The sequence below is a fragment of the Acanthopagrus latus genome, chromosome 20, assembly GCF_904848185.1.
Source record: "Acanthopagrus latus isolate v.2019 chromosome 20, fAcaLat1.1, whole genome shotgun sequence".
Taxonomy (NCBI): Eukaryota; Metazoa; Chordata; class Actinopteri; order Spariformes; family Sparidae; genus Acanthopagrus; species Acanthopagrus latus.
The window spans coordinates 14,884,666-14,906,336 of NC_051058.1; the positions used below are offsets into that span (position 1 = coordinate 14,884,666).

The following is a 21,671-nucleotide window of genomic DNA, read 5'->3' on the forward strand; positions in this document are numbered from 1 at the left end:
AAGTAGAAGCTAAGTAAAACATTAAGCTAACATTAGCTTACCATGGTGATATAGATGTCTTTCATCTGCCTGTATGCTATTAACACACATTTGGCATGAAAAATATTGACTTTCGCAGATGACGCGAATTGCATTTGCTGTTGTCAAACCGCAGGACAAGTTCCAAATATTAATGGACGGAAAATTACAAAATTATCATCCTGTTACATTTTCACACCGGCACAAAATAAACAGCTATATTTGGGGTCCTTCGGCGCCGAGGTCAGCAGGGTGTTTATTGCGGTGTCTCCTCCATATCGTCCTACACCGGTTCTTGCTGCCTTACCTGCTGCTTTTCCTCCCTCGCAAGTTGACATTAACAACGCCAAGAACAGACATACTCGGTGAGTCGTTGGCCATATAATTACACATGTCGCTTTTGTTGTATTTTGTATTAATGTCGGCACGATGGTTATCAAACGTCCCGTTTGCTAGCTAGTAACCGCCCCCTACCACCCTCATGTGTTCAAACTCCTTCATAATACCGGTGACAGTGTAAAATGTAATCATTGGCATCAGTTACATCTGAGTGAAAAGTAAAAACATATAAATAACCACAATCTAGTGTGTATGTGTGTAATTACTCGAAATCCCTAGAATTTAAGTTTCCATTTTATTCCACTTTCTATCCAAAATTTTATTTCATAAACAGTCGCTTTAAAACTTATATTCATGCCGAAGTAATTTATTTTATTTTATTTTTAAAGGAAAAGACGCAGTTAATGGCATTTTTCTGTCCCTGACTGTAAGCAGACAAGCCTCTAGTATAACCTTGACATTGACGAGACGTGACAACAGAATCTGAGACTAATGGAGATCGTATGACTCAAGAGCTGCAGGTGTCCGACAATCCAAGTGCTTTAAGACCAGGGACTGCACTTATAACTAATCAGTAGAGCAAGTGAAGTCTTCCCCACACTGCAATGAGACAATTGTAGTGAGGAAATACTGTCTCATCATTATTTTTGAATGATGTAACCCTGGTTGTAGTTACACTGTAAAAGTGCTGCCCTTTCAAAGGCTTCACCAGTTCACACACACACACACACACACACACACATTCTCAATTTTCTGTACACATGCAAAGTAGGACTGTACAATGTTCAAAATGTTCTTGTAATCCAGTGTGGACAAGTGCAATAACCAAATAGCAGAAGGTGCAGTTTTTTTGTTTTTGTTTTTTTGATAAAGTTAAAGTGTGTGGGGAAAAATAATAAATAAAACATTTGCTGTGGTATTGCAAAGCTGCAAAGATACCTGGACCTAAAACATTGTTCTCCAGATGAGGCAAAACATGAAAACAAAAAAATCTTGGCTCATAGTTAATTTATTATTAATTTTACAGACTGCTGCCGGGTGAACACTGTTGTGGGTGGTTGTTGTTTTTTCAGTTTGCTTTTGGTTTCTGTGCAGACAGATATTAAAATGAAAGCTGTGACTCAAAACAGATCATTCCCACTGATAGTGATCATATTGCCATCGCAGTATCTCTCAAAAAAATTGCAGTATGATTTCTTTTCTTCACTATATCTTGCAGCTCTAATGTGCAGTTTTTGTTAACAAGTGCATCTGTGCACCTCTGGAAGTATAAAAATGTCCCTTTTCCTGACAGGCAACATGGCAGTTCCTCCAGCATACGCAGACCTCGGGAAATCAGCAAAGGACATCTTCAATAAGGGATATGGTAACTGGAAGCAAGATAAAAGGCTGTTTTATAAGTGTGTATTTATTGCCTCTCAGAGGACAGGCCGGCTGTTTGAAATGTGCCACCAAACCCAGAAAGTAGTCCCTCACTGTCACTGTCCTTGCAGGTTTTGGACTGGTTAAGCTTGATGTGAAGACAAAGTCTTCAAGTGGAGTGGTGAGTTTAGCTGTCATTATGAATAAACATAATATCAACATTGAGACACCTCTTACTGTATTTACTTCATCTCATTTAGGCTTAGTGAACTTAAGTATATGAAGTTCTCCAACCTATTGTGTTGTTTGCCGATACGATTAATTTCCCCTTTATTCACATCAGGAATTTAAAACATCTGGCTCGTCCAATGTGGACACCAGCAAGGTCACCGGGGCCCTGGAAACTAAGTACAAGTGGTCCGAGTACGGGCTGACGTTCACAGAGAAGTGGACCACAGAGAACACACTTGGAACAGAAGTTTGTGTTGAGGATCAGGTAAAAAACTGAAACTCTGCTATGTAGCTGATCATCCCACTGAAATAGCAATCATAAACTAACTGCTGCATTTATTTTACTCAGATCACCAAAGGGCTGAAACTCACGTTTGACACCACATTTTCACCAAACACTGGGTAAGCCTCGGTTTAGATGTTAAAGTCATGACTTGGAATCGTTGCATAGAGAACAGCCTACTGACTTTACTGTATTTTCTTTTATTTACTTTCACAGCAAGAAAAGTGGCAAGGTCAAGACTGCTTATAAAAGGGAGTACCTTAATGCCGGTGTCGATGTAGATTTAGATTTCGCCGGCCCTACTATCCATGGAGCAGCTGTGGCCGGCTACGAGGGCTGGTTGGCTGGTTACCAGATGACCTTTGACACAGCTAAGTCCAAGATGACCCAGAGCAACTTTGCAGTTGGTTACAAGACCGGGGACTTCCAGCTTCACACCAATGTGTAAGTCTTCAGTATCAATAAGTGTTGAGTCACGTAGGATGAGCAACTTAGCTCTAGAGCGGTGGGAAGTAGCTTTTTGGACAAATTAAGAGTTTTCTGATCTGACATTTGGACATTTTTCTATTGGCTCTATTATTGTTTTAGCTGCTAAAGTGTGACGAGGCCACTCAGCAGAGACTTTGTGATTGTGGCTTGTGTTCAGGACCTTAACTGTGCCCTCATCCTGTTAAATATCTTTTAAATTTTAGGTCTGAAATATTAATCTTGACTTGAATTTGGTTCTTTAGTAATCAAGCCACACAAATGAATTACATGCTGCGATATAGGCCTACTAAGTAAAAAGACCCTTTAAAATCAAGCAGGCCACAAGACCCCATGCAAAGCTTTGGCAACCCCTAGTGGTGGGGGTCAGGACCCTCAGGTTGGGAACCAGTGCTGTTGAACAACACATGACTTTCCAAAGAACTCACTGATCTACTGATAATGTGGTATTTATATTGCTCATCTTTTGCTTTTTCCTTCTTTCAGAAATGATGGTGCAGAGTTTGGTGGATCCATTTACCAGAAGGTAAACGACCAACTGGAGACTGCTGTGAATCTGGCCTGGACAGCGGGCAGCAACGGAACTCGCTTTGGAATTGCTGCCAAATACCAGTTAGACTCCAGTGCCGCCATATCAGTAAGTGTCTTTTATGGTGAACATCCCCCAAGGAAGTTATGTTTCCCCTCATGTTCATACACGACAGGAAACATAACTTCCTTGCTGAAGACAGCAAGTGTCTCAAAAGTGTGTTGTAACAGTTCAGTGAACTGTTGTTGGGAATTAGGTCATGGGCAGAGGAACAAGTGAATGGTATTTACGAGGATTTTTAACATTTTGATGAGACATTTTCACTTCTTCTCATCAAGTCCCTATAGTATATCAGACGACAATTGAAATGCAGTGGAAACCTCTTACAGTGATCATATCAGTCTGGGTCAAACTGATCACTAAACAAGGATTATTATTACATCCAAATGTTTTTATTTTTTATTTATTTCTGACTCAGATTACCATCTACTAAGTGATCACTGTGAGCAAATTATTTTCATAGCATTTGCAGATAAATTGTTGTCTCAAGCTTCTTGATCTGTATAAATGGTTTCCACTGCAAGGTTGTAGTCTGTGTAGCATTGCAGGCAGCACTGTATGTGCTCTCTGAATACTAGTTTAATGATTTCATGCTTTTTTTCCCAGGCTAAGGTGAATAACGCCAGCTTGGTAGGAATTGGATACACCCAGACCCTGCGGCCTGGTAAGAGCCGTCTAAGATACAACTGAAAGCACCTTCAAACACAGTGGACCTCTTTCAGCAACTTTAAACAAGTATGTTTTTTTTTTTTGTAATTCAGGTATGAAGTTAACCCTCTCTGCACTGGTGGATGGGAAGAACATCAATGCTGGTGGTCACAAACTTGGTCTGGGCCTGGAGTTGGAGGCATGAGGTTCTGTTCTGCATTAGAAGAATTGGAATATGAGCTGAATCTGAGCGTTCCTGTGTGGTCAGACAGCAACAGATGTTTTAAAGAGATGAAGCCAAAACAAAAAGAAGAAGCCCCACTTCCCGAGCACTGTTATGATGGAAACTTTTCCACCAGCCTCCTTTCATCGTGGTCACAATAACTAGTCATGTTTCAATCACATGTATTTATCGATTGGTTACTCCTTCTGCCAATTTATCCTCCATCGTGATAGAAAAAAAACCCTTGTGTGGGTGTATTTTGTTCAGGAATTGTTTCAGAAAACAAAACCTTGTTATTTGCTGCAGTGTGATAATGTAGAATGTAAATCTGAGCTGTTATTTTGCACAGTAGAATATACTTTTATTTAAACTTTCTCCTTTGTTTTATTTGCACATTCTATTTGTATTTTGGTAGTGACGTTCTGCTTTTGTAGGAAGATACTTCCAACAAAATACGCTTATCAAGATTGAAGCCGACATATCGGCTGGCCTGCACTTATCTTTCTTAGAGAGGCTTAATTGTGCCGTGTGATGAGTTTGAGACCTCCGCTACCTTAAATACCTGCTTCTAAGTTGCAAGACAATGCTAAATGGATTTTTCCTTTCCTCCATGTGACTTGAATGAAAGAATATGTGAGTGAATCATCCACTTTTCGTCCCGTATTTGAGGACTGTGACACTAATCAAGAAGCAGTTTGTGTGTTGGAGTGTGTCTAACCTTTGCAATAAAGTCCTGAAATCAACCATCATCTTTTCCTGTAACTGAATGAACTAATGATGCACGACAAAAACAAATGGCATGTGCTCCTCCGTTTCAAATCAAATTCAGTATATTTTATTCAACTGTAAAATTAACTTAGTGATAAATGTTTGAATAATATGTTGGCTATCTTTAAGAAGACATTACAGTATTCCCTTTAACTATGATACTTTAGACACTACACACTTGACACTAGACACCTTAAACATTTGACACTAGTCCTATAGTTTGAATGCCAGGGTGACCCCATCTCCCACTGTGAGCATGCTCAGGTTGATCCGACTGTCTCGGAGCAACCTCTTGTTTAGCTTGTCGATGGCCACGGTGTCCTGATCATCAGGGGATGGATTCAAAACCTTTCCACCCCAGAGAACCTGAAGAATAAAAAAAGACATTTCAGGGATTTAGCCGCTTAGGGTATCCTGCCAATGAAGTCAAAGTTGAATATTTGTCCCGGTTGGAGCCCTTACGTTGTCGATAGCAATGAGACCCCCTTTCCTCACAAGTAACAGGCACTTTTCGTAGTAGTTGTCTATGTTAACTTTGTCCGCATCAATGAAGGCGAAGTCAAACGTTTCAGCCTGTCCAGCTGCCATGAGCTCATCTGAAGGAAAGGAGACAACAGAGAGGTAAATTAGACTTCAGGTTATATTCAACTCATCACCAAATAGTGTTGTCACAGTGCTTAAGGCATGTGAGGTATTTATTAAAAGATAAATACAACAAAATACCGTGTGTTGGGCGTAACAGCATCACTAAATTACTAATCATCTTTTTAACTGTGATCAGCAGTATAACTATATTTTTTACCCATTCATATGATTAAATGAAGACTTTTCTCCTTTTTGCAAATGTCGATAATCTGATAGTGTCAGACTTCTTTACGGGAAACATAATTTCATGATTTAAAAAAAACAATAAATGAACAGTTCCAAGCTTCAGAGTAGTCTTATAAATCTGTGACAGTCAAGCCTTCCGGAAGGACCGTGGTAACTTTTGCATCAATAAGTTCAGAAAATAGATATATTACTGTACCCAGAGTCTTCAGTGCTGGCTGTATGCGCAGATCGATTTTATGCTCCACGCCAGCCTGGGAACAAAAAAGAAACAATTACATTTTAAGTCAAAGTGCAGCAGATGAACTGTCTGATAACAGATAAGAAAGGATGTAATGCAGCACATCAGGATGTCTTTTATGAGTACATTTGCATGCATGACAACATTGTGTATTTGAGTTGGTTATGCCAACAGGATGTTTTTTTATAACCTGGTTAAGGCTATTTTCTGGATGATGACAAATTTGCATACAGTGATATCAGCCTGGATTCAGCTAACTGTGAGTTCACATTTTGTACACAGGGTGTGTATTTGACCAATTTAAAAATATTCCAGTCTCTCCCGAATACAGGAATGTATATGAACATGCATGTAATAGTTTTTTAGTCCAGTACGAGCAGTTGTTTTAATACTGTGCGTCTGAATCATTGAGAAGGAAGTGAAGGAAGCATTTATTGACTTTGACCAATCAGAAACAGGCGTCAACTTAAAATAGCAAACTAGCAGATCCTAAGAACTGAGTCGCCAGAACAAGCAGAAGTTTGTTATTTCTGCCTGATAAAATGACTGAAATGACAAATAAATCATTGCCATCGTTGGACAACAGACATTGCCAACAGACGCTGAAGTCTGCTCCGCATGCAGGTGCACACACTCGTGCCGCACGTTGCCGTTACCTGTTGTGTGTGAAAATCCTCTGCACTGATCAGCACACGGGGAACAATACAGCAGTGTTACACATCACTTAATCAACCCCATGATAACACAGTGTCAAACAATAAAAGACGCAGATGCAGGTGGTACCTCTTTCCAGAAAGGTTTGCCGATGTCGGTGTAGGTTTCGCTGATGTCACAAGCCACTATAACTCCGTCGTCGGGCAGAGCCAGGGCCATGTTCAGAGTGTTGTAGCCTGTGTACACTCCTGCAACGAGAGGGGCACTAAAGTCAGCATGATGGATGACAACAGAGAAGGAAAAAATGGATGCTTACCGTTTAGTTTTCATACAGGCAGTGTGTTAACATCCACTTGGGTCACTGTCACCTTTATTTTCAGTATACAATGTTTATAAACAATCCTAGACTTGGTGACTTTGCCACTGACAATCACATCACTGCCACTTGGTCATTTTGTCGTGATTGGCCCTTGTATACACTTGTTTCTGTTCTTGTGCTGCTGCCAACAACCATATTTGCCCTCTGAGGAACAATAGCAGGCTTATCTTATGAACACATTTAGAAGTACTGGAAAAAAAAAGAGAGTACCTACACTAGACTTCAAATTCACACAATGTTTCCACCGCTGTACATTTTACAAACTGAATTGATATAATATCGATATAATACTTTAAAAAAAAAAAATCTTTTTGCAACGATCCAGCAAATGTGGTCACCTGACGAGAATCTGTTCATAACAGAAGTAGGATATTTTACAACAAAATAAACAATAACAATAAACTATCTCTCTATAAAAGCAAGCAATCTCTGTCTGTGTGTCTGTGTATGTGCCTCAAATATCTCCGCAGATCAGGCTCAGACTGACCTGGGAGTTTCAACATGGCTGCCGCTTGGTTTAAGGGTGTGTAACGTAGCATTGGACTAAAGTGATACCGTTAATAAATTATTTCAGAAATTCTTTACCAGTCCCCCTAGCATTGTCCACTGCAGCCACCACAGTCACCACTGCACACCATAGCCATGTGCGCACCAGAGCCAATCACTGCACACCATAGCCATGTGCGCACCAGAGCCAATCACTGCAGAGCTCACTTCCACGACGTACCTCAAGAAACAAGCGGAGTTATACCTGCAGCAGCAGCGCGATCTGGACCGGGATTTTGTCGGCGGTTCGGCCCTGTCCTGTGGATCTAAACTGACTGTTGTGGATTAATGAGACTAAACGAGTCCGGACCGAGTCCGTTTGAGTCTGAGGAGATCCGGAGACGCAAGGACAACAAAGTGGAATTGGAATCTGTGGATGTTCGTGTGTAGCTAGCTGCTAGCCCAATCCCACGGCCCACCTCCCGAGTCGATGGACCGGACGCACCGGCAGGTCTAAGGTAGGGTAAATAATGTCCGCCACGCTTATTCGCGAACATTACCGTCACGTTTGCTTTGTGTCTGGTGCAGGAAGAAACGGTAAAAACTGGCTTTTTTCACGAAAGTGTTCGCAAACAGCAAGTTTGGTTGCTGAGCAACAGGTGAAGTTGTGTGAGGGACGCCGGCGGTGATACAGACAGTGACAGAGATGGCGAGTTTTGAGAGTTGAGAAATTTGTGACATATAGCGTGTTTGGAGTGTATAGTTAGTGTGTTATGTGGTGTTTAGTGTTGTGTGTGTGTGTGTAGTGTAGTTGTTTTTTTGTGTTGTGAGTCAAAACAAGGAGGACACTGCTGAATGTGGAACAGGCAGGAATGAGCTGAGGAGCCCTGAGCTGGCATTACCTGCATTTAAATGTAAATAGTTACATATAACTTTGTACATTTCAAAACCTTACACTCAAATTTAGCAAACAACAATATATATTTGCATTCTAGCTAATACAGTTGATTCGTTAAACATATTTGTGGTTTCACAGTAAGACAATCTTAACTTTTTCCTACTCTGATTTTGTTATTTTGTGATTTTAGGTCCATAGTGTTAATGTAGTATGTCAAAATGAAAAAAATAACTGTACAGTCACACATGTGAAGTTGTGCTGAAAATAATGACACCAAACAAAGCAAAATAAATAGTTTTTAAGGTGAAATGTAATTGTATAATCATAAGTAGTCAAAAATAGCCAGTTATATCCCTGACATCCCATCTTCAAACACAACCTCATTTGGCCATCCATGAAAAAACTACTGAACCTCCCACTTTTCTATAGGAATACATGCTTCCTACAGGCCATGCCCTAGTTTTCCAATTCACTTTACAGAAACAGGAAATTTGCAAATACATGCAAACTCCAGTTTTATCTCACGTGAATGTAAATGTAAAGGAATAAGTCTTACAGGTTCGTACTTTTACATTTGTCTATATAGTGTTTTGACTCTGTTAAGTCTCTTACCAACTTCTATCGCTTTCTTGGCTTTTATAAGCTTTGCCAGGTTGGCCATAAGCTGCGCCTGCTCACAGGCCACCATCATGATTTTCCAGGAGTCTTCCATCGTCCTCTGAAAGCAAAGGGCGGAAATGACATTGTGAAATTACATTTCATGACAGTGAGTGCTTAATTGGGCCAGATACCAGGACACCCCTCACCAGTCTGAGTTTTTTCAGGACCGGATGCTCCCTCATGGAGTGACTGAGGACATACTGCATCAGCGGGTCGTCCTTTCCCTCGCAGTGACTTTTGGAGATGCTCATTGTAGGAGATTTCTTTTTCCCTAAGGGTTGAACATGAAGCATGAAACAATTAGAAAGATCTTAAGAGCATGATGATGCCACAGGAACTACCATACAGGCTATACATCCATCAGAAAACTGAAGTCTGGTCTACTTTATGTACAGTAGTTATTTGATTTAGATAAAACTTAAATGATCTCAGCGGGGAAATTCAATTATTGCACCAGCAGCAACAGATCCAGTTAAAGAAATGAATGCTGGAGATTGTAAGTAAATACAGCTTGACATCTTGGGGGCAGTACAATGAATCAGTCTAGACTAAAACATTCATATGATGTCTGTTTCCTTGAGTTTCTGGTTTTTATGTGCACATGTGACCAAATGATTTTTATTATTGCACCAGTACTTGGACATGTCCCTGTTCTTTCAGATAGTTGCTTTGTTTTATAAAGAGGGTCAACAGAGACAAGAAGGGAAAGTAAACCAACCAATCAGTATTAGGGGATTTTGCACTGGGCGGCCCTGTGCTGGTTGTTAATCCGTCCAGCTGAGTAACCATGAGGTGGAAAATTAATTGTATCCTATTGATAAGAGGAGAAAAGCAAACCTTTTCAGTTAACCTTTTAATAAAATTCCTATATGCAAATATGTTTTCTGTACATGCAATACTCTAGTAATGCACATGATTTAATGATTAACCAATGTATGATGTAATGTTCGCTGTGAAAAGGATAAAAACAAACAGTCAAACAAGTCAAACAGAGCTACAAAGATGTCACAAATTGTGAAAAATGCTCATCACAATATCCCACAGACCAATGTAACATCTTCACAGAACTTGTCCAACCTACAGCCCAAAATCCAATGACTCTTCATTTAATTTCACACGAGCAAAAAAGCACCAAATCCTTACATTTAAGAAGCTTGAACCGGCAAATAGACATTTTAGTTTGAAAAATGACTAAAATGACTGAACGACTATCAAAATAGCTAGCGATTCATTTTCTTCCTAATGGATTAAGTGACCAGATGTGCAGCTCTACAGTGCAAAGCAAGACACAATAATGGGCGAACACTACTAACAATGAATTGGGGATATTGGGACATGAGTGCAAACATGCATGTGCATGGATTTGCCATAAAAGTCAAATTAAATGTGTCGCATTATTTTTGGGGGGCCAAAAAAAATCAAGTGAAACATTATGTGTTTTTGAGTGATGTTACCTGTTTACTGTGTCCTACCTGTCCACACTGAAAACTGTACGCTTATGCAAGTTAGTGATTCTGTATGACCTTTATCCCACTTGTGAAGACTTCATATACTTTTACGGAGCTTTTATCCCCTGTATAGATCCTATATGACCATAAAGTCTACACAAAACAAGACAATAAAAAAAGAGCGTCCATGTGACTGTTCTCACACACACACACACACACACACACACACACACACACACACACACACACACACACACACACACACACACACACACACGCACGGACAGCTTACTGTTTACAAGTCAATCTGCTGAAGCAGAGACGTCACAAAGCTTTAAAGAGGGTTTACACCTTCGTTCTTACCGAAGAAATAACCGGCGACAAACACAACTCCCAGTGTTATGGATCCAACCAGAGCCTCTCTGGAAACATTACGAAAAGTCATGATTTATCGCTGATACCGCACGATTAAACCAACTGACCCCGCGCTAAGCTCTTCCGCGTTGGCTGAGCCGTCTACCGTAATGCCGCGAATACACGCGCCTCTTCGCTCTGTTCATAGCGGTGACAGCGGCGGCGTGACACGTCTACTGCGTGTGCATCGGTACGTTGTCCGTTTACGATTCCGCCCACCGCTCTCATGTGATCGCCATTGTGTTTGGCATCAATTCAACAAGGAAAATTTAAAAAAAGAAAACATACAGCGAGGCGACAAACTGAGACAAATGACACTGAAGACAGTTGACAGACTCAAAGAACAAGAATCCCCATTTGACACGTTGCAGAGATAAGACGCGGCACATGAAATGAGAGCAGCAGCGACATATTTTGAAAGAAAGATAACTCACCAGAGAGGAGGGGGAGATAACGGACTGCTGCTGCGTGCAGGGCGACCGAGTGGACTCCTGCTTAAACAGAGCTTAAAAATTCAGTCAGTCATGGAGAAATAATGACGATCATATGACCTGCAGCAGCTGATATGATAGGACTGCAAAAGCAGACGCCCACTGTTTCGACCCACTGCTGCCAGGCAAGACACAACCAGTGACACTGTGTGTTAGATGTTCAACTGGAAGTGCACTTATCAGCAAAATCTACTTAAAGGGGCACTATGTGGTTTTGGAGAAGAAGTCCACACTCAGTTATTAAATAATAATACACTCTCAGAAATGTTTGTTTTTCTCCATAACTGAATAAACAAGCTGCTCTCAGAGGAAAACACATTTTGAAGCTAGGAAAAGGCTGCAGTAAATCTAAATATTACAAAGTGTAGTGGCCATTGCCCCCCCCCCAAAAAAAATAAAAAAAATAAAAAAAATCAACCACTGATGCACTGTGGGCTTGTGTTGTAAGCCGGCAAAAGGAAAGAAAAAGAAAAAACACAAAGGCCTGCATTCGCCATCGTGGTCCTACACCTAACAAAATACTAACTAGACAAAACGAAACATTACAAACAAGGAAATAATGAAACTAAGCGAATAACTAGCAAAACAAATAGCTGTCAAACTCTAAATGAGCTAGATATCTAAAATAACTAAACAGAAAATAAAGTTATCATGAGCAAAAGTAATAACTACAAACAAACAAATTCCAACACAATGTATGTATACTAAGTAAGGTGCTCCGATCAGGATTTTTGGGGTCGATATGTTGAGGAAACAAATAATTATATTTTCTTAACATCAATTTAAAGAAATAGGTATAAACAACATGAACATTTATATCTAAGATGTAAAAAGAGATCAAATTCTTTGCACTGAGGTCTTGATCCTGATATAGAGAATCTTAACTGATTGTTACAGTTATTTATGTTAGAAGTATCTGATAAAAAATATATAATAATATCACATAGCAATATTAAGACTTTCTGTTGACAAAGAGACTGAATTTCTTTACAAACTTATTCTATAAGGTGCATTACGTTTGGTGGCAGGAGGTTGTAGACTTGTGCTTTCTAATAGCAATAATGTATTACAAGGAAGTTGTTTTTGAATACTTTCTGTACAACACTGTGTGTCAAGTACCCAGGATAAATGAGGACCTTCTGTTATATCAGGGTGATCAACCTTTGTTACCAGCTTAAACTTTAAATGAGTAATTCAAAATGTTATCAGCATTTGATAAAAGTCATCTGCCACGACAAATAACTATTGTTATAACTAGATTATGAAGCATGTAGATGACATTTAAGACTATTCCATTCCAGTATGAAAAGTTAAACAAATGAAATGAACAGTAACAAACTTGGAGACATGTAATAGAGGTGTTCATACACAGAGGGGCAGTGTTGTCAAAGCTACTGATGCTATACAGTTTGGCTTCATCTCCAGTAAATGATCATGATGACAGAAGGAAAATAGATTAGACTGTCCTCATAAATGCATCTGAAAAGTCTTTGTTATAACATCACCTGCAGCTGAAATGACTGAGCAGAGTAGGAGATAACTTTATCTTTGTGGTAAACAAACAATCACGCCGAGTATTTTGTGATGAAATAGTTTTCGATGAGGTGGTGAACTTGAATAACCAGCAGATAAAAATCCTTGAATGGCCTTTTAAATGTGTATATTGTCCCAAACTTAACACACGCTCCCTTAATACAAACTCAGCGTCACATGGATCTATTAATAAATGTCTCAAGTTTTTGTCATGTTGTTGTTCTCTTGCACTTAAATAAACTCTAAATGAAGAGAATCCTGTTCCACGCACATTTCATTTTAATCCCAACATAAAAAGTTTACAGGCTTTAATGTGTAAATGTAAATGTATCTAAAGCATCGTGACACTTTGACCTCACACTCTGTAAAGAGTGTAGTTTTATATTTTCATTACATTCCTATTTTTAATGAGTAACTCCACCAGCTTTAACACATTAAAGTGTATTTACAGGTCTTGTGGAGTACAACTGCATACTGTATAAAACGTAGTATACATCCTTGTGTGGCTCCTGAGGAAGCTGCTTGTAATCCAATAATTTGCCTCAAGTGATGTCACTTAGTGGCTACGTTGCATTGTGGGTAACGTAGGGGCCAGGTTTTGAAAGGAAGAAGGATAAGTGGAATTAAAAATGATCTGTCTCTCCACAATGCGTCCAACAGTGGACAGCTTTTAAAAAAACCTGGGGCACATTACCCACCATGCAACTTAGCCACTGAGTGACATCTCTGGAGGACATTTATCAGATTTCATGCAGCCTTTTCTAAAGACTTTATACCACATTTTTCATATATGCCCCGAGACCTGTAAACATACTGTCATGTGTAAAATAGGTGGCGTTCCCCTTTAATCTAGTGACTGTAGTTTCCACTAGAGGGGGGAAATGAGCTTCTCCTTTTTTAATGCTGCACACTAGACAAAAGTGTAATAGTCAGGATAACAATATTTCTTAATAGGGACAGAAATGTTTATAGAATACTAACTATGGTAACACATCCAGTGTATGTGCTGGCACAGAGAGCTGGCTGAGTGTGTGGTGGGGCACAGAGAACGGCATTTGGACCAAGTGCTGTTTTGGGGAATGACACCTCCTTGTACCTGTTTCTACCTGACGGACAGCTTGCTATCTGATGCTCTCTCCTCTCACTGATCTCAAGTTCCCAGGCAGCCCTGGCTGCCGGCCCAGCCACCGCCACTTCCCTGACAGAGTCCGGACAGCAGGGGAGGGGTGCAGTCTTCATCCGGGGGGAGGGGGGGCTGGGACACTTCCAGCTGGGCCGCTGAGGTGTGGAGCTCGCCTCGGGGTAAGCCTCTCATGTGAGTAAACACCATAACAATCCAGCAGAGAGACACGCTCCCCGGGTCGGGGAATTTTCTGGTGTGCCAGAACAATGTCTGACACTGTTGTGATGATTGAATTTTATAGGCCAGTCTGACTCGAGTCTACAGTCTCTGAGATGAAGTGTTTTATGATGCTGGGATGATTAATGGTGCTCTGAAATGTGTAGGCCCTCTTTGTATGTGTGATGAGGCAATATTCTGTTTTTATCACACATTGCTGGAAACTTTATGACTCTATTATCTTTCTCTACACAACATTTCAGAGCAACACGTTCAGATTTAAGTGACCTACTGTATCAACCATCCACGCCGTTACCCGCTACTACACATTATTACTTAGAAAACATGCCCGACAAATTTTTAAATCAGAGCCGAGCCCAGCCCGTCACACCTCTCCCGCTCTCCCAGACAACGAAATGTCATGTAAGTCCGCTCCTCTCTCAACTCTGGAATTTGACTTTGGCAGCAGTCTTTCTCTTTGACTGACAGACGAGCGAGCGATACGACTCCATCAAAAAGTGCAGCCTGACAGCTTGATTTGACAGCCCTCTTCAAACCAAATATACTCTTTGTTCCTGGCACTACATCAACTTGACAAGGAGAAAAGTGGTAAAAAAAAAAAGAAAGAAAGACAAGAAATAAAAAAAAAGATGTAGATCTCTTTACTCTGATATAGATTTCCCTCTGAAATAGTAATAGAAAACAAATGTCCACATACACGAAGCTGTCACCCGGTGTTCAGCTCTCCCATCACTGTCTGACAAGTGATGATATATTATTTCTTGCCACTTATTTTGTTTTAGGGCCACAACTAATCTTTTCCAGTACTGATGCATCTATTAATTAATGATGGCAGAGGAGTAGGTATTAGGCACTATTCATTTACTGTATCCAAAATGACAATAAGATGAAAATAAGAAATACAAAGGCAACCAGTAACTTTGACTGTCCTGCCATTTTGCATCTCAAATGTGGATATTTCCTGTTTTTGTTAGTCCTTCACTCAGTCTTTTTGGGTTCTGGATTTTACTTAGACAAATATAAGACACCTGATTAATCAACAAAATAAGCAATAGATCAACGGAAATAAGACAATTAAAGTATTTTAAGTTAAAGCCCTAGTTGAGAGATTCGGTACCAGGCAAAGGATACGTATTCATACACATGTTTTGTCCAAAAAAACAGAAATATTCAATTTACGACAATGGAACAAAGTAAATATTTGTTTCATAAATAACAAAAGTTGTCCTATAAGAGATTAATCAAAAATATTTATCTTAAAAAAATCAATCAAAACAACTCTTTGCTGGTGCTGCATGGAAAATCTGATGCGAATAATCTCGTTGTAATAATGTATAATGCAGTGGTAGACCCTTTAATGGACACAACAAAGAACATTGGGAACCAAAGACCTATAGGGTAAACATGACCCCTTTAATAGCCATTAAACAACGCCTTGAGTCAATTATTCATTGAGTGAAATGTTTTCTGCCATTAGCATGGGGTCGACACGAAGTTGTGATCGACTCGCTAAATATTCTTGTACTTGTGCTGTCACCACTCGAGTGTGTAAATCCTCATCACTGTGATATGCCTCCATTCTGCTCACCCATTTAGCTAATAAAATGCATGGCCCTAAATGATTCATGGCAACCATTTACATAATTCATAATTAAATCACAACCCGATGGCTTGGAATTTATTAATAGTGAAAGTGCATGTGCCGCCATCGTAATATACTAATTAATATCTTTAGTTATCATTGGCACATTGCTCACTCGGCTGGGGTCTGGTTATGGGGCAGGAATAATGCAATGCAACAACAAATTATCTGTGCATTTAAGTGGGAATGTCTCGGAGTGATCGCCACAATATGCATTTGCCTGAAAAACTTAATGGGGGGATCTGTTTTATCGGAGTTGTCACATGCTCTGGCTAATCATTTTGAACACTGTAAAGATTACGGCTAATGCATTTCCATCCTCCAGCTCCAGTGTGAGGCCGCAGGGCATCTCTAATCGCGCTGTACACTTTTCCCACAGTCCACAAAAACATATGCCACACGCTCTCAGCAACAACCCAAACACTAAAAAACTGGAAACAGCGTTTCCTACAAAGAATATAGATTTTTTTTTTATTTTTGCTGAAGTGCTGAAACATTTTGTCGAGTAACTGACAGAAAATTAATCAGCAAGTTATTTTGATGTAAAAATACCTAGGACTGGCTGTTTATAGCTTCTAAAATGTACAATCAACAGTCATTCACAGGTCACATGACTCAGCAGAAGGTATTTATCAACTCCATCTCTGATTAGCTGTGATATGAAGATGAAGCCTGGGCGGACATGCTAATTTTCACCCCTTTTTTCCCAGCTGTGATGAAAAGTGAAAGTGGAGCTTTCGTTGGCGGCGTAACTGCTTTTGCATTCGTCTCCATTTAAGCAGCACTCGAACATCATTCAGTGGAGTTTATAAAGAGAGACTGAAGTGAAAGATGTTGTGAGTCAACAAAAAGTAACCATCGCACCACTGGCACTGGCCTCCTCGCTGCTTTCTGCCTGTTCCCTGTCTTCTTCCTTGACGTCAAATGCGACATGGTACAAAATGAGAAACAGAAAGGCAAACTTGTCTACTGGCAATGGGAAAGGAGTCAAATTGTCTATTTTTAGCAGGTTAACCCACTTTAAAAAAAACAAAAAAAACCCCCAAAAAACCCCACAGATGCGCACTTAATTTTGGTGTAAAAATGGTTTTAGTTGCAGTTCAAACCGGTTGCACTGCAGCCTGTAGCAGCAAGACGTGACCTCTTAATGACATCCCACGGATTTAAAAACACACGGGTCAGGCTAATGAACTTTTGTCACCAGTCACCTTCCCCCCTTCTCTCATGAGCTAAATGTATTCACAGTTCGACAGTTAATACGGAACGGAGCATCCACTAACCCGCCCCCCCCACCAGTGGACAAACAAAAGGGGTCCTCTTCAGTAATGGTCCCCAAGGCTTCACCACTATCTATTGATCTGCTGTCACCCAATTTCTCCGTGACTTATGCCCTGCTTAATTCCCATTACTGTGCACACTGAAGCCTTATCAGGGGGAACAATAGGCTTGTTGTCACTGAGGGGCAAAAAATATGAGCGCGCCTGTGACAGTGTGAGCGCAAACTCATGACTTCAACTCCTCGCAGCCCTCTCAGTGACCTCTACGCTCCTCGTGTAAGGCCGGCTTCGGAGCACCCGGCGTTAGAATACTAAACTCAATCCGGACCGCTTGCAGATGAATCAGAAAATTGGATCTCGCTCGTTTCATAAAAACGAGCCCCCAAAAAAACAGAGGGCCGGCTCCTCTGGCCATAAAACTGTCGCTGTGATATGTCTCCAACGATGATGATTCTCAGTCGCAGCATGCCCCCCCCTCCTCCTCTCTCCGGCTCTCTTCCACTCGCTAGCTGCTATCTCCTCCTTTCAATTATATGTTTCTCTGCTCTTTTAGACAAAGAGTAATAAAGCTATAAATCGTGTAACCGGGCAGAAGGTATGGACATTCTGTCTCTGAACTGCTGTTGAAACTGCCATAAACCACCCACAAAGTCAGAGATAAGGATTTACAGTTATTTAACATCATCCTTGTCCCCTAAATCAAGCTGATAAGAGAATTAAGTGATGGCTATAGGTTCTTTGTCCTCTAGCTATTGATTTTCTTAACAGAGAGGACCAGTGCAATGTTTTTATTGGGCATCCTATTTGCTTTGAGCTCAAGAGTGGAAATGTGGAGCTATTTGCGCCACGCAGATTAATTCATCGGACAACAGAGGCTTCTTGTTTAATTCACATTCACAGTGGAGAGAGAGTCACAAAATATGACACAGCTATTTTTCCAGAAAAAGAGGTAAATACATGTTATATTGATCCCCAGCAGCTGTTTCAGATAGTTACGAGCAATTGGATCTTTTATGGCGACTGTTTTCTGGTATAATGCCGCAATAATGTTCTCCTACATTACAGGCTCAAGACGTGAGTGTGCCGAATGCATCCAGTCTAAATAGGAATGATTGTTCCTACTCGGGCCTCTCCAGACAAAACACATGACTTGATTTACAGGATGACGTCCATCCATAACAGTAATTGGTATTAATATCAAGTGCACGCAAACAATCTCCTCGTTAAAGCGGCCATTGTTGCACCAAACCCTGGAGTATATGTCCCTCTTAGCGTATAATGTCCCAGTTTGAACAAAAGACGTGTTTAGCTTAGCGGAAGTTAGTCACTCGCTTCAGCATGAAAACACTTCTGTCAGTGCCTCCGAGACGGGGCGCAGTCGCTGCCGTTCACATTTAATGATTCAATTGCTGTTTTAGCTTTCGAGTTCGCGACCCCGGAGCTGTGATAAATGTCAAGCGCAAGAATGTCCCGCTAACTAGACATGCCACTGCCAGCCAATCATCTCGTTATTGACTGGGGAAAAAGCATAAGGCGCTGTAATGTGAGTCTAAACGCTGCGCTACAGTGGATCTATCTGGGCGACCGAGTGGGCCGGTTGTTCAGTCTGATTCAGTCTCGTCCATTTGGCTCGGAGCAACACTGTCAGCTTCCACGGCGGATCAGCCAACAGGCTTTAAGGCTAATTGCGTGTCAATACTGTCATTAATCAAGGAAATATCAGGGTGAAGGAGCAGATATTAATTTAGAAGTTAGCTATAGTTCTCATCAGCTGTTAGCTTGTTTTTAGAAATGACATTTGTTGAAAGCAGTTCATTTTCGTCTGGATGACATTTCCTTTCACTCGGCCTTGGATTGATGTGATGACAGCAATTAATGAATTTAATCCAGTGTATTAAAATAGCCCTGCTTGCGTCAGTGCTGAACCAACCTATCCATCACATATGGGGGGGGGGATGGTGACACCAAAGCCTTGGTTGTTGATGTTTGTCATTAGTGATGGTTGAGTGGACAGTTATGTTGTTGAAATCAGTATGTCTGTATTTTCTTCTTCCTGATAGTTACATATGTCACAACATGAAAAGATAATGCAAATCGCACACTGAGTAATAACTCTGATGTCCAAAGCAGTGAGCTAAGATCTGCTGCTATGGACATAAAACTCCAAACACAAGTAAAGCATCAACATGACATTGTTAAAGTAAAACCAACATGTCCCAGCACTGACCCACCCTGATCTTTAGTGGGAGGTATTTATGATAGTTTGAAGCTGCTGGGTGGGAGCGCATCACTCTATCATGCTGCCACTGTCCCAGAAAAAGCTTCAAGGACACTTCACTATGTATAGTTTAGTTGGGTTTTATTTTGGCGGAGGGTCATTCCATTCTGTACACAGACCTCCCAGTTTGTTCCTCTTATAGTGCTTATAGTGCTATAGTATAGTGCTGACCAGAGGGGTCAAGAGGAGTGAAGCAGGTGGCAAGATGGTGACAGTCAGTTACTGGGGACAGTAATCCTTGTTGTTTCATTAAAATATGCTTCCTTTAAATAACAATCATATAGAAATCTACTTGCAGTTCTATGGGCCAATACTTTTTTAGAGAGAGATTTTTACTAGAGGTTGACGCCAATGTAAACATCTGTCATCCTTCATCAACAGTTTAAGTTACTGTCAAGTGAACACACCAACATTTTCTGGATAGCTTTTGAAATGCACAACTTCCTCACTTCATCACCATGTTTTTTTCTTTTATAATCACACTACCTTTCTTTGACCATGTTAAAGGTGCACTGTGTAGTTTTGGGGAATAAATGTCATTAGAAGAGAATCTTCATTGACTTTAATGCCTAAACAAACTAAATAAACAAACTCTCTTTGTTTTCATGACTGAATAAACAGAATACACAAACTGACCTTAAAGGACAAAAACATTTGAGACTTGTTTATATGTGGCGGACCCTGCCACCTTTCTGTTCTGGAGACCTTTTTTGTTCCTCTGAAAACAGCTCCTTTATTCATATATGGAAAAAAATCAACATTTCTGAGTTTGTCTTAAAATCAAAAATATAAATATATATTAAAATTCTGAGTTTGAATTTCTTGTCCGAAACTCTATCATCCACTTTTATGACAAAACATTAGGAAAAGACCAGTGAAGAAAATAATTGTTAGTCGCAGCTCTTGTTAGGTTGTGACCAACCGTGAGGATTTGCAGCCCACATCCATCAGTCGTCCTGAAAAGGGTTAACTGACCAAGAACAATTTATATGCCTATTATCAGCTGGCCAAGCATGTAAAAGGTTTCCTGGAGATCTTTTAAAATCTTTTTAAATGCACTCCTCTTTCGGGGTGACCACGTCTCAGCATCCCATCACAAAGTGCCCTTTGAGATGACCATGGCCGATGGTGGTGCTCTGCCTCATTAGTGAACTGTGGGAACAAAAGGACTCAGAGCCGAGGAGTCCAAAGCCCACATAAATACAGCCGAGCAGGAATTATGCTCAAATGTAAAACTCCCAAACAAATGAGATTGGAAAACTCTCCGGGGCGTCTTCGAAACTTTGCTGCTGTCATCAATCAAGAATATTGCCATGCGAGTCCATACAGGACTTGGACAAACTGCTTCTTTAAGCATTTCTCCGGGAGGCATAAAAGTGTATTTATGGTCACCGCGGGCAGGTATAGAGGAAGATTGGCAAACATGAAAATCAAGTCCTCTCTCGGGTGCCATCTAGCCCCGCTCGGCTGTGTTAAATCATAGATGGAAAGAACAACAGTCTGGTGGCACAACAGTCCAGCCTGACAAAGCACTGCCTTGGGTCTGCGTTTTACATTCTCCTCCACAGCCCGTTATTGGAGTCAATGTTTTGTCTTCATACCTGTTTTCAGCTCTGTAATGAACTTCATCCGTCTTGTTCTGCACATCAGTGACATGTTCCAGTTTAATGTAACCTACAGTTTATCGTATATTACCCGATGCCAAGATTTAAGGCTGCAGAAGATCCTGTTTCTGCACTTAGCTGATGTGGGATTGATTTCCTTTACGGATATATGAATCACTAGGGTCATTACCGAATCGGACTCTTTCATTAAATTGAGCTATGTCTCCTGCTTCAACACAAGGCCTTCGGAGAGCCCTCCACCAGGAATAATACTGTCCCTCCGTGGGCTAAAACCACTTTGAAAAGCAGCAACATGTAAAGTATAGTTTCATTTATCCCACAAATGTAGAACATTGATTCTCTGTACAGGAAAAAAAAAAAAAACGGGTGACAACACGCCCTTGGAACGTTTTAATAATTCACATGTATGTGGAGCGATTGTAAATATACCGATAAGTAGGATCTGGGTGATGAATGGAGAAGTAAAAATCTTGTAGTTATTTGAATGAGTAATACCAAGAGTGGTAGAAA

At 40.5% G+C, this 21,671-nt stretch overlaps 2 protein-coding genes and 1 long non-coding RNA gene across 6 annotated transcripts in view; 2 read left to right on the forward strand and 1 right to left on the reverse strand.

Annotated features, from left to right (window-relative positions):
• Window positions 1-231: 231 nt before the first annotated feature.
• Window positions 232-4,922, forward strand: LOC119009719 (voltage-dependent anion-selective channel protein 2-like). The gene is made up of 9 exons (XM_037081245.1): window positions 232-383; window positions 1,652-1,723; window positions 1,851-1,900; window positions 2,063-2,215; window positions 2,300-2,352; window positions 2,450-2,677; window positions 3,206-3,356; window positions 3,915-3,972; window positions 4,070-4,922. The coding sequence occupies exons 2-9, from the start codon at window positions 1,657-1,659 to the stop codon at window positions 4,159-4,161; spliced, it is 852 nt and encodes a 283-aa protein (XP_036937140.1). The 5' UTR covers window positions 232-383; window positions 1,652-1,656; the 3' UTR covers window positions 4,162-4,922.
• A 69-nt stretch (window positions 4,923-4,991) lies between these two features.
• LOC119009720 (catechol O-methyltransferase domain-containing protein 1-like) overlaps window positions 4,992-21,671 on the reverse strand; it is an 81,663-nt gene continuing 64,983 nt past the window's right edge. Inside the window, exons 1-7 of one of the 3 annotated variants that reach the window (XM_037081247.1) lie at window positions 11,390-11,598; window positions 9,240-9,364; window positions 9,046-9,151; window positions 6,800-6,918; window positions 5,975-6,029; window positions 5,410-5,543; window positions 4,992-5,313 (exon numbers count right to left, since the gene is read on the reverse strand). In XM_037081247.1, the coding sequence (XP_036937142.1) occupies window positions 5,161-5,313; window positions 5,410-5,543; window positions 5,975-6,029; window positions 6,800-6,918; window positions 9,046-9,151; window positions 9,240-9,344 (672 nt within the window). In that variant the 5' untranslated portion in view covers window positions 9,345-9,364; window positions 11,390-11,598 and the 3' untranslated portion in view covers window positions 4,992-5,160. Of the gene's footprint in view, window positions 5,314-5,409; window positions 5,544-5,974; window positions 6,030-6,799; window positions 6,919-9,045; window positions 9,152-9,239; window positions 9,365-10,904; window positions 11,068-11,389; window positions 11,599-21,671 lie in introns of those variants that run through there. The other 2 variants (XM_037081246.1, XM_037081248.1) reach the window with 2 other exon arrangements.
• LOC119009723 overlaps window positions 8,003-21,671 on the forward strand; it is a 61,345-nt gene continuing 47,676 nt past the window's right edge. For both annotated transcript variants that reach the window (XR_005071809.1, XR_005071808.1), the window contains exon 1: window positions 8,003-8,053. This is a non-coding gene — a long non-coding RNA (uncharacterized LOC119009723). The remainder of the gene's footprint in view (window positions 8,054-21,671) is intronic.

What these genes read in the sequence shown, in the direction of transcription:
- LOC119009719 (XM_037081245.1), top strand. Translation starts at nt 1,657, where the DNA reads ATGGCAGTTCCTCCAGCATACGCAGACCTCGGGAAATCAGCAAAGGAC. An exon ending in CAAAGTCTTCAAGTGGAGTG is followed by an intron (nt 1,901 to 2,062) that starts GTGAGTTTAGCT and finishes TATTCACATCAG; the next exon opens with GAATTTAAAACATCTGGCTC. An exon ending in AAGTTTGTGTTGAGGATCAG is followed by an intron (nt 2,216 to 2,299) that starts GTAAAAAACTGA and finishes TATTTTACTCAG; the next exon opens with ATCACCAAAGGGCTGAAACT.